The sequence below is a fragment of the Azolla caroliniana genome, unplaced genomic scaffold (assembly GCF_043228905.1).
Source record: "Azolla caroliniana isolate FFs.n. ecotype wild unplaced genomic scaffold, voAzoCaro1.0.p SCAF_3, whole genome shotgun sequence".
Lineage (NCBI taxonomy): Eukaryota > Viridiplantae > Streptophyta > Polypodiopsida > Salviniales > Salviniaceae > Azolla > Azolla caroliniana.
The window spans coordinates 22003460-22016087 of record NW_028230438.1 but is presented as its reverse complement, the minus strand read 5'-3'; the positions used below and the strand labels follow the sequence as shown (position 1 = coordinate 22016087).

At 37.7% G+C, this 12628-nt stretch overlaps 1 protein-coding gene across 3 annotated transcripts; it reads right to left on the bottom strand.

Moving 5' to 3' along the window:
- Nucleotides 1-790: 790 nt before the first annotated feature.
- Nucleotides 791-11937, bottom strand: LOC147866604 (uncharacterized). 3 transcript variants are annotated; one of them, XM_087317047.1, is made up of 6 exons: nt 11812-11937; nt 10811-11641; nt 10587-10598; nt 10413-10501; nt 10068-10200; nt 791-1419 (listed from the first exon to the last, which is right to left on the bottom strand). In XM_087317047.1, the coding sequence occupies exons 2-6, from the start codon at nt 10992-10994 to the stop codon at nt 1331-1333; spliced, it is 507 nt and encodes a 168-aa protein (XP_087173173.1). In that variant the 5' UTR covers nt 10995-11641; nt 11812-11937; the 3' UTR covers nt 791-1330. The 3 variants fall into 3 exon arrangements, with proteins under 3 accessions (XP_087173173.1, XP_087173174.1, XP_087173175.1); XM_087317048.1 differs by having other exon boundaries at nt 11869-11897; XM_087317049.1 differs by lacking the exon at nt 10587-10598 and having other exon boundaries at nt 11812-11935.
- Between the last annotated feature and the right edge of the window lie 691 nt (nt 11938-12628).

Below are 12628 nucleotides of genomic sequence, written 5' to 3'. Positions count from 1 at the left end.
AAAATCTTCTAATATTAATATATCCCAAGTAATATATATAAAGGTTAATGGAAACTTATTACAAAAGAAAATGAGAATGGAATCGACAAGTGTGCATAAGATACATGCAAAAGAACGCGATTAAAAGAAATGTTGAATAAAAAGGAGATAAATATATTTAACCTTGACATTTAAAAACTGGATTTCATTAGTTAAATGTAAAGGCAACAATTGTGGCATTGCTTTGCGAGTGCTTTTTCAGAATTTACATAAACAGATGTATCAACATAAAAAATAGATTTGCTGGATTCACATCAAATAAACAAGCTTACAAGCATTATCATTGGCCTCCCCATCATAAATAGAATCCAAGCTATTCTTCACGTCGAATTAAGAATAGTTTTGACAACACGCAAGAGAGGATTATTGAAAAAGGATCTAATAAAAAAACGATGGCAACTGAAAAGAACAATGAGTTTATCAAAGACAATGTTGTGCACATCACAAATGTTGAAGGCGTTCAACCTGTGAGATGATAATCACATAATGGCATCTGCAAATACAGCACAAAGAACAAGCAACATGCCCAGATGACCAAAATTGAAACTGCTCCTGGCGGAAAAGGTCAAGGAAAGAGTACCAAGAAGGTAAGAGGACAATTTAACAGTGTTCCAACGGGGGATTTGGATGAATGTAAGCATAAAATTGATAAACCTTGTTAACCTCTTATGGCTATGCTGTTAAATAAAACCAATGCAAAAAGACAAAAAGGGAAATCTATGGAAATCAAAGGGAGATACACAGCAATGACTAATGCAACACACTACTGAGAGATTAGCCATTGCAATGGGTTTCTTGGACTTGCTTTCAATATTTGTGTTTTGCCATGCATAACCTTCATGTTAGACGGTTGTTGGAGGATGATATTCATACATAAGAACATAAATATATTCACCAAGAAAGACTAAATTGCCCTATTGAAAACTTCATATCCATAAGAAAATACAATCAACTTCACCATCTGTTATAACCATCACTTTCATATGATGTGATATTAATGATGAGACCAATGGTAATGTGGAGGAAAATGCAACTAGTGATTCACAGTTATCTGTCATACAAAGGCTTATTTCACAGATAGCCATCAAACAAAGCCCTCGATAAGATCATCTTCGCCATGTGTACCACCATACCATAGCATACTTATAATAAGACCAATGGTAATGTGAATGGAAATACCATACAGCTATATTTCAAACTAATTATCCCTTCACTGCCTTAAAACATTACACCCCTTACCAGACAAAACTAGGATTCCTTACTGAATAATGTCCTTAAAACCAGAAATATCTCATGTAATATAATCCTCTTCCTGTGACTTTATTATCTGCGAGCGTCTCTTTGCTTCTTCTAGCTTCTTTTTACGCCATTCTTCCAAGGCTGAAAAATGGAACACAACTTAAATATCTTTAAGAAAAACATCCCAATGACTAAACAAGACAGGCATTTGCATGCAGTATATGTCAACAGAGATAAGAAATTTTTTATCATCCATCCCTTATTTCTAATGCCTTTCACATCCTTCTAGATAGATTGAATTCACATGACAAAATAACTTAGTTGAGCACACACCTTCTACATAGAGAAAAAGAAAGAAAGAAGAATATTAACATCTTTACCTCTTCATACAAATGATTTTGGGGTATATTCATAGGAATGTGGCATCTGGATATTGTGTTGTAAGGAAAACTATTGATGGCAAAGGTGTAAAGTGTATTAAGAGTTTGGAGGTGCAGGCATTGAAGGATGTGTTTGGATCTAGATAGTAGCGTCCTTGTTGGACATGTTGACTATAAATTCTTGATAGTTCACGAGTAATGTGAATGATTGTGCCCCTTTTCATACAAATAATTTTGGGGTATATTCATAGGAATGTGGCATCCGGATAGTGTGTTGTAAGGAAAACTATTGATGGCAAAGGTATGGAGTGTAGTAGAGAGTTTGGAGGTGCAGGCATTGAAGGATGTGTTTGGATCTAGATAGTAGCATCCTTGTTGGACATGTTGACTATAAATTCTTGATAGTTCATGAGTAAAGTGAATGATTGTGTCTAGCGGAAAGGTTGGTGCTTGCTGGTATAAGAGTACATTGGTTGGTTCTCCTTTGTCTTGACATGAGAATTTGAAGCCTGCTCCTACAGGAGTGGAGATTGGCTTGCACTCTTCAAACCTAAATCATTGTAGGAACTTCTAAATGTACTTTTGTTGACTCAAAAAGGCCACCCTCAACAATAATGAATTGAATGCTGAGGTAGTAATGAGATGACCAAGATCTATAAGTTCAAATGTCTAACTAAGATAAGCTTTGAAATCAGCAATTCTGTGCTCATTAGGTTTTGTTATTAGCAAATCCTCAACATAAAGCACAACAATTAGTAATTTTTTTCCATCCTTTCAAACATAGAGAGTGCTTTCGGTTGGGTTGTTCACAAAACCAAGTTGAAAAATATGAGCATTCCACACAAGGTGCTTGCTTCAAGCTATACAAAGCTTTAAGTAACCTACAAACTTTAGTTTCTGCACCTTTAAAGAAAAAACTTGGAGGTTGAGTTACATTAACCTCTTCTTCTAAATCTCCATTTAAGAAGGTGGCTTTAGTGTTCAATTGGTCAATCTTCCATCCTTTATTTGCAGATGTGGCAATTGTAGCTCTGATTGTATTCATCCTTGACATGGGGGCGAAGGTTTCTTCATAGTCTATCCCCTCTTTTTGGGAACAGCCTTTTGCTACAAGTCTTGCTTTAAAATGATCAAGGCTATCTTCCACATTTTGCTTGACTATGTAAATCCATTAGGTGGCAATTGCTTTTTTACCTTTAAGTAGATCACATAACTTTCAAGTGTTGTTCTTGTGGATGGACTCAAGTTCTAATTTCATGACTTCAATCCAATGGTCATGCGCTAATGCATCCGCAAGAGAGAATGGCTTCTCATCACAAATATCAGCAATAAGAGCACAATGCACATACTGCAGTTCAGCTTGCTGATTGGTTGACCAGGTTTTACCTTGAAGAGGAGATGTGAGTTTACTCTCCATAAGGGTGTTAATCAGCCATATAGGAACTGTTTTTGCTTGTTTAGAATATGCTTGTTCTTCCTCCAATTCCATATCAACATCATGTTGATTAATGACCTATAAATCATCATTTATCAACAATGTTTGGTTGCTCATTTTCAACCACATTGGACTGTTGCAAGAGATTAATTTGAGCATTGTTTGGCTTCTCTACATCTCTGTTTGGAGCATGTTGTTGCTGATGCAAAACCTTCACATTACCTCCATGAGGATGGTTTAGTCGATTACCTTCACACACACATGAGCAATGGTAACAATATATCAAATGCATTTGGTTGATCAAGAACTATCTCTTTGGAGCAATCCACAAGAGGTTGAGCTGCATTTTCAGCAAATATCACATCCCAGCTGATGATGATATTACCGGTAGTGGGCTGAAACACCTGATGACCTTTGCTTTCATTGCTGTAGCCAACAAAAATGCATTTGGTTGCTTTGTCTTGAAGCTTATTGAGCGGCTGTTGTGGCACAAATGCATAAACCAAGCTTCCAAATATTCTCATGTGACCAACAATTGGCTTGTGACCATTCCGAGCCTCATATGGAGAGATAGTTTTTATTGCTTTTGGGGTGCATCTATTTAAAACATAGTTTGCACACATAACAGCTTCCAACCAAAACTTATCAGGTAGGTTCTTACCGTTGAGCATGCACCTTGCCATCTCCATGAGTGATGTGTATGGAGTGATGCGTTGATGGATAATACCTCTGTCCTTCAAGAAAGCATTGAACTCTTGAGGCATGTACTCAACCCCCTCTATAGATGAGCATATCTCGTCCCTCCATGATCTTTGTAGTGTGTCCAAAGTGCTCTATTGTAGTTCCAAATATTCTCATGTGACCAACAATTGGCTTGTGACCATTCCGAGCCTCATATGGAGAGATAGTTTTTATTGCTTTTGGGGTGCATCTATTTAAAACATAGTTTGCACACATTACAGCTTCCAACCAAAACTTATCAGGTAGGTTCTTACCGTTGAGCATGCACCTTGCCATCTCCATGAGTGATGTGTATGGAGTGATGCATTGATGGATAATACCTCTGTCCTTCAAGAAAGCATTGAACTCGAGGCATGTACTCAACCCCCTCTATAGATGAGCATATCTCGTCCCTCCATGATCTTTGTAGTGTGTCCAAAGTGCTCTATTGTAGTTCCAAATTACAATGTGCACCTTTAATTCTATTGTCTCATGGACTCGAAATCCCTATTCGATGGTCTTGCCACTGATTGGATTGCAACCATCCTGGCGGACCATAATCTTGCCTTCATTGTGTGCTTGGATGATATATGGCATACTGTCACTACCAATGTGATGCTAGACATGAAATGGAATAGTTTATATTTGGTTGTCTGATGCTAAAAAAGTGGCAGCATGTTGCATAGAGAGGTGAGAGATAGCACACATTCATGGCGTACCTCTTGCATACTTGGTTGTATATAACGACTGTACTCATCTAGTTTTCCTCAAGAAGTTTAACACCAGTTATTGGGTGCATTGGATTCTATATAGTCTCATCTCCCTCTTCATTGTTCTTCGTTCACCTTCTCTGTCTTTACTCCATTCTATTATTCGTCACTTGTCTCAGTCGTTTGCTCGTTGGACATTATCTTACATTTGTTGTCGTGATGTGGCGTGTCCACAATGAGAAAAAGTGGGAAAAAGAGGTTGGACACACATTACAATAGGTCAAATAAATATGTAAATATATGCATAATAAATGAGTGTCAGTGGCATAGTGGTTAGGGCTAAGTGGGTACAGAGAGGTGCAGAGTTCGAGTCTCTGCTAGCGCATTTAAAATAACATTTTTATACGGACCAAGGGAATATTTAAATCATTAAATGCCAAAATAGGCGCCTCTTTTCCTCTATAAAAAGGGGGAAAGAGGGCTTATTTTGGGTCGCCCATTTTGGAGGTTGGGCACATTAGGGTTTGAGGGGTCATCATTTTGTTGTTTCTAGGTAGACAATTAGGGTTTGTTTCTCTTCTTCTTCTTTTCTTTCTTAGGGTTTGTGGTCCCTCATTGTTACGAGCATGACCATATCATATCCCGTGGTAAGATTCTACCATAGTATTCCATACACGTGGATAACGTGTGAGGATTAAATGGTAGTGTAAAGAAGGGAAGGATTACTTTTAATCCTTGGGATTGAGACAACCCATTAAGGCCAAGTGTGAACTTACATGGGGGCCTTAGGTTTGGCTATAAATATAAGGCCTAACTACCCTCATTTGACACATTATCAACTACGTTGACACTCTGTCATCATGGTGATCAACTTTGTCCTCACATCGACGCCATGGCGGTGGTATGTTATCTTCTAAACCACATGTACCAAAGAGAATTCTCAATGTTAAAACAAAAAATTTGTGTTCCAAAATAATCCGAGAATTTAAAATTAAATGGATGGATAAGTTTATACAAGATGCTACATGGGAACGAGAAAACACTCTTAAAACTAACTTCCCTCACTTTTCATTGCAAGACTGCAATGTTTTAAAGAGGGGGAGTATGTTACGGGTATGACCATATAATATCTCCTGGTAAGATTGTACCGTAGTATTCTATACATGTGGATAAAGTGTGAGGGTTAAATGGGAGTGTAAAGAAGGGAAGAATTACTTTTAATCATTAGGATTGAGACAACCCATTAACGCTAAGTGTGAACTTGCATGGGGGCCTTAGGTCTAGCTATAAATATGAGGCCTAGCTACCCTCATTTGACACATTATCGACTACATCGAGACTCTATCCTCGTGGTGATCAACTCTTGAACCAAGCGCACCAATACCAGGTACGACTCGACGCCACAACGGTGGTATGGGACGTTGATCGAGGCTCGAGTGTGTCTCGATCCCTTTGCTCGAGGGTGATCAGGTGGATCGGCACCCTTCTTTCTCTCTCTTCTCTCTATTTTCTAATAATATATTTCCTTTAGGATCAAGCTCTAACACTCATTGTGTGTTGGAGGGCACCACTAGGGTTTCTTCCTTTTTGGGTTTCTTCTTTTTCTTCCTATTCGTTTAGGGTTTCATGTTCTCCTACTAGGGGGTTTAGGGTTAAGGTTTACTCATCTTGTGGGTTTTCCTCAAGTGAGTTGAGGTTTTAGGGTTCTTTCTTGAGAGCTTTCAAGGTGTCTTCTTTGTGGGTGTTTTAGGGTTTATGTGTTTTGGCTTCTACTCTCTTCTTGTTTGAGAGATTTTGAGTTTGGGTTTATTCTACAACAGATCTTTCAGCATTTTGGCAGTCCTTTGCTCGGTGGTTCAATCATCCTCTCACGATGGAGAGTGTTTGTTGTCGTGGTGGTTACGAGTCAAGGGCGGACTAACTTGGTGGCCGGTCGCAGAATAGCCACCGGAGGTAGTCGTGCTCAGAGCCCACTAGACTCACCTTCACCTGTTTATTTAGCCCCTTCTTGGTTGATTTCGGCCGTTTATGCTTAATCGCTTCAACAATTCTTATAAATGCCACCGAAATTGTCACGTTAAGCCTAACCGTTGTATAAACCCCGTTTTTAATATAACACGTGTATATTCCTTTCCCAAAATTTTGTCTTAATCCTGTGCGTAATCTCTAACCACGGGTTAATCATTATGTTGGTCTTAGAGCTACTCAGTTAGAAACCCTACGTTTGATAGACAAGACGAAAGTTCGACGGGCAAACACTCGTCAAGTGTAGACAATGGTTGATGAGCAGAGGACCGGAAGTGAACGCCAATGCGGGCCGAATGTTTGATCAACGCGGGCCAGAAGCCGACTCGGTCGAGAGCCAACGACGAAACTCGACAAGCATCAAGCTCACGAAGTCGTAAGGTGCAACCTCCCTCGCCCTCTGAGACCATCATGGTTCCGCCCGAACAACACACAAGTGCGAATCTCCGCGACACTGTAACCACACATTATTTTCTATGGTTGATTTGCATCTTTGTCAAGTCCTCGTCAAGAAAAATAAGGGGGCATCCTTACCCCATAGTATGAATAGCTTTTTGAGGAAGGCAATTCTTGCTACTTTGATCCGAAATTGTAATATGAATGCTTGAGCTTTAGTTGTGTCTTTCCAATCTCCAAGATTCGGTGAATAGGGTCGATTCTCCTTCCTATATCCAAGCTTGGTTGTAGTGTCCACCCTTCTTGGTTGAGGGTGCCATTTGGTCACTCAAAGGATGCATGTGAGTGTGCATTCAGTTGTCTAATGCACAAGTTCAATTTCTTGTTGTTTTACCTGTTTTTTAGCTACCACATCCCAACACTTTTGCTTTGATTTTTGCTTAATTTTTCTTTGACTACTTTAGCCCGATCTTTCTTTAGTTTGGCTTTGATATTGTCTACGTTGATGACTTCCACTTCTTTGGCTACATCAAGTTTTTCTTTTACCTCCTCTTTCACCACTTCCGCCCTCCCTTTATTTAACTTGGTTTTGATGTTCTGGAGGGTAGGGTAAACTTCACCCTCTTCGTTCTCAACAATCTTTGCATTCATTGCTTCATATTCAATCCAAGGGTATTTCTTTTTCTTCAAGAGCAAAGATTCAACGTTGAAAAATATTAATCACTATATTTGACTTTTCTTGCTTGAATTTATCAAATCATGTCATGTTTGCTCAAGGTTTGCTAAATCTCCATCCATCTTCTCAAGGCTTGTAATGGGTTTGGTGATGTTCAAGTCGGGGTGGGTGGTTCTTGAGAGGGAGGGAGATATGATAATTGTACATTAGCGAAAGAAGAGAAAAGAAACTCAAAAAAAAGAGAGAATTACACTCCACTTGTGCTATGAAAAACTATTTCACAAAGATAACGCTAGAACATATATATATATATATATATATATATATATATATATGTTAGCTCTTAAATAGTCCACATAGAAAGAAAAAATAAATGTGTTAACGCCTTTTATGAGGCCAAAATAGCCTATAAAACCAAAGAAGAGATTGCATCTTAAGTGTTCTCGCGCCTTTGAGAACAAATCAAAATAAATAAATGTTATTAAGTAAACAAAAAAGTAAATAAGATAAACGAGACTAAAGAATCTTGTTATCGCACATGTAAGATTCTCATGTCAAAAAAATTGTAATTTTTGTCTTCGAAAGACCTGTAGCATATTTTAATCTAGAACGGATAGATCTCCAATGAGAGGGAATCTGTATAAAATGCAGGGATCTTAGACTAACTCTCACACAAGAAAATCACTTAGAAGACTTAAGGAAATATCAGTAGATTAGGGAAAACGAGCACTGATTACAATGATGTAGAATGGTTTATATAACCAGTGTCTACAGGTAGGTAGAAACCCAACGGTCACTTAATTGGGTTCACACTATTCTAACTATATTCACACCTAATAGTTACTTAACTAGGTTCATACTATTCTAAGTATGTTCACACCCAACAACTACTTAACTAGGTTCACACTATTATAACTATGTTCACACCAAAGCTTTCATAGGATACACATTAAGTGTAACAGAAGCAGCTGCGATGGCGGGAGATAATGGCATATCCAGCAAAAAGACGGGCACAAGCAGACTCCCATAAGGAGAACCTAGGCCTTATAAATGTTACTCCTAGGTATGTGTAGGAGTGTGGGTATGCCACCTTTTCTTCTCCAAGAAGAATTCTGGTTTTGATCTTGTTACCCATGCTTGAGTGGTGTTAAACACCATCACTTTAGTTTTCTCCATGTTTATCAACAAACCTTTGTCCGTACAAAATAGTTTTAAGGCATTTAGATGTCTTCGTAGTTCCTCCAGAGAGTCAGAAATCAGCACAATATTATCAGCATATAGTAATATTTGTATAGCTATACCCACTAGACATGTCCCGAACCCCAGAAAATCTCTATGTAATGTGATCAAAGAGAGTGGACAATAGTGGGCATCCTTGTTTTACTCTGATTGTGCTAGCCAACACCTATGGCAAACCATTAGGAGACTGGACTTTCCCTAACACAGATTCATACAGTGCATAGATTCCCCATCGCATATATGTAGGGACACCAAGGGCTTCTAGCTGTTGCATCAGCCAAGCACGCAGCACAATGTCAAAGGCTTTTTCGGAAATCCACAAAGCAGCAATAAATCCTCTTATTGTTGGCTCTTCCCTCCTCGATACGGGCTCAGAGGGTCAATATGTGATCCAAAGTTGTGAACCCCTTCCGAAAGCCTGCCTGTCCAGCTGAACGGCAGCCATTTCGCTCTACCCATATACTCAATTCTGACTCTAGGATCAATGCATATAGCTTAGCCAAGTAATGGCCAATCATGATTGTCCTAAAGTTGCTTGGCATCCTAGGGTCTCCACTCTGGAGTTTTGGCACAATGATATGTTCTGTCCATCTAGTAGGGAAACCTTCACACATGGCTCTATTAAATTCGTATATTAAGTTAATCATTCTCGAATCTTGCTCAAACGGATGTCTCATGCATATGTTCCAACAGCCATATTTGTGTTGTTCATGTTAAACTCTATTGAAATAAGTGAGTCAAGGAAGAATACCAAAAGTTCTTGTTAAAAATAGACTTCTTGTATGATCCATCTCATCATAGTTCTTCCGGAATTCAATTATTTCCACAATCTGAGCCGCATTAAAGATTTTCACATAATAATTCATGAATATTCAGTTTCAAAAGAAGAAATTTGGGCACTGATAAGTTACAAGCATGTTCCTTATCTATCAGATAACATTGCATTCCATAAAACAAGGAAAGATCCAACATATCATGGTCCTGTTCATGCCTTACTAATATGTTCAATGAAATCTTTTGGTAATTCAGCATTATAAACATCTAGATCAATCTGAATGCTTTGATAAGAAGCAGCTGACTAAGAAAAATATGCATCTTGTCTCCTCAACCATAGTTTACTACTTAAAACCAGAATCTAGATCATGTTGTAATATTATGACAAATTTGTGAAATAAATGAATTTATTCAGACAACTAAAATCAGCAAACCTTCTTGATCAGATTTTTTTGCATCATGTATCTCCTTCAATCTTTGAGCCAAATCAGAACTACCAATTCCTTGTATAACCTCCTGCGGTTTGGATCCATAAGATCCTACAGATTCTTCTCGGATTTCTTTTACCTGTGAATCAATTATAAACTGGTGAGAAATTCTGCAAAAGAAACTCCTTTTATTGCCAAACCCTATGAATCATAAAACTCAGAAGACAATGTCAATTTTTATTGACTACGAGTATGGATCACTGTTTTCATTGTGATAAAAATGTATAAACAATTAGATCAGGAAACAAACATGAAAACAATAAAACTTCAAAAATGAAAATGGAAGCTTACCCTTTTAACAAGTTCAAGTGGCTTGGAAGCTCTCCATGAAATTATTGACTCTTTCATTCGCTTCATTTGTGCATCTGTATACTTGATGGCTGCAAACAATGAAAAAAAACACTTATCAAAAAACCATACATTTAATTTCTATATGGAAGGAGAATAAAAACCACACTCTCTTACCTTTCAATGAAACTAGGTTTGCAAACAGAAGAAGAAAAAAAAGAATTTGTAAATCTACATTACATTTCAAGGACTTTAAATTTTCAATGAAAAAAACAGAGAAAGGACATAAAGAGATCTTTGTTACCTTTCAAGGAGGAAATTTACAAATTTACATTACATTTCAAGGACTTTAAATTTTCAATGAAAAAAAAGAGAAGGGACTTAAAAGATATCTTTGTTACCTTTCAAGGAGTTTAAAATTTCCTGTCGTTGAGCTGAGAACGGGGAGGGCTTGAGGAAAAGAGGATGAATAAAGGATCGTAGAAGAAAAAGGGTAGCTAAGACATTACAAGCACAGACAAGAATTGTTGCAATTCTGTAAGAGCAATGTAATCTCGGAGGAGAGAACAAAAGATCAGATGCCATATCCACAACAAACAGATGAATTCAAATTGAGGTTGTAATTTTGATCTCTAACATTCCGGAACAGCAATGATGATATGTAACCAGCAAATAGAGCTCGTTTCTTCGATTATGCTAAGTGAAAACAGTTTGCTTCTTCTTTTGACAAAGGTTGGGAAAGGAATGGAATATTTAAATCAGATATAGAAACACATTGTCTTTTTTCAACAGAAAATATCATTAACATCGCCCTCTACATTCTTGAAACATAGATTAATAGCTGCTGAGTCTGGAAAAACATTCATTTTCTTCTTCTAATTTTCCTTCAGAATTATCTTCCGTCCACACTTTGAGCAGCCTTTCAGTTGCAGTTCGTAACTGGAAAAGGTTCACTTCTACTTCTTGTTCTGAAAACTGCAAATCCTGACAAAAATATTACGTCTTCTTGATCCCAAGTTGAAGTTGCAGAATCAGACCAAAAATACGTTTCACTTTCTTCGACACACAAAAACCATCTCTATTCTTTGAAAAGACAATGAGTGATCGATCGATTGCGTTTTGAACAGAAAATCAGTTACTGCTGATCACTAGTGAAAGCGGTCCATTTCTTTTTCTTATTGTTCTTCTTGTTGGATGTCCACTAATTTTGAATCAGCAGAGAGAGCTTTAAGCTGAAAAACAGAAATGAAAAAACAAGTTCACTTTATTCAACGTGAAATTTCTCAAAGGATTATATTTACATTTGGAACAGAAAAACAGTTGCAGTTGATCAATAGTAAGGGGGGAAAAGAAAACATTTCACCTTCTACTTTACAGGACCATGAATCCTGAGAAATTTTACGTTCTTGAGATTCTGAAGAGAATGATGGGGAAGAGAAAGACGCGGAGAAGGAATTACGTCGCAATATTGCAGCGATTCCTCGGGATGCAACAGGCATTCACGAAGCAGCAGCAGCAGAAGCAGAAGAAGCAGAAGAAGAAGAAGAAGAAGAAGAAAAGGCATCCAGTCCTTCACATATTTTTTAATTTACCGAAACTAACCCCGCGTCCATCCACCCATTATTCTCCTAAATTACCAAAATACCCCTTAGTGGCATTTTTTTTGTAAATAAATTCAATTAATTTAACTCTTGGGGTGAGGTCTGCTCTTTCATATTCATGCAGAAAAATGATGCCCACCTTTGCGCCTACAAGTGGTGCTCGTCTTTGTGAGACATATCAAGAAAGACAGCAACGAAAGTTGGAAGGGGGAACCATGCTCCTAAACAAAATGTGAAAACAAGTATTAACAAAGCATGTTGCCTCCATTCCATTGGTTAAAGATTGTGAGTGTTCAATGAGATGTTCTAGGTCTAAATCCTACGTAAGGGAGATTATAGAATTTCTCATATGGTATTTTGTTTCAATGTGTCCAACACAAAATGGTAAGTTTTGAGACATAAAAGAGTCGAGTTGGGAGTATTTGCCGTGTTCAGTGGGTTGAGTGAAAGGGATGAAGAGAGAAATGTCATTGATTCAAATTCGAGTTGATAAAAGATAAAACGTGTTCAACATGTGAGAATGTTGTGAGGAAAGATAATTATTGTCGGGAAGAGAGAGTTACTAGTAAGAAGTAAGAGTTATCAACTAAAAGAGGAAATTTATTGGTGAGAAGGGAG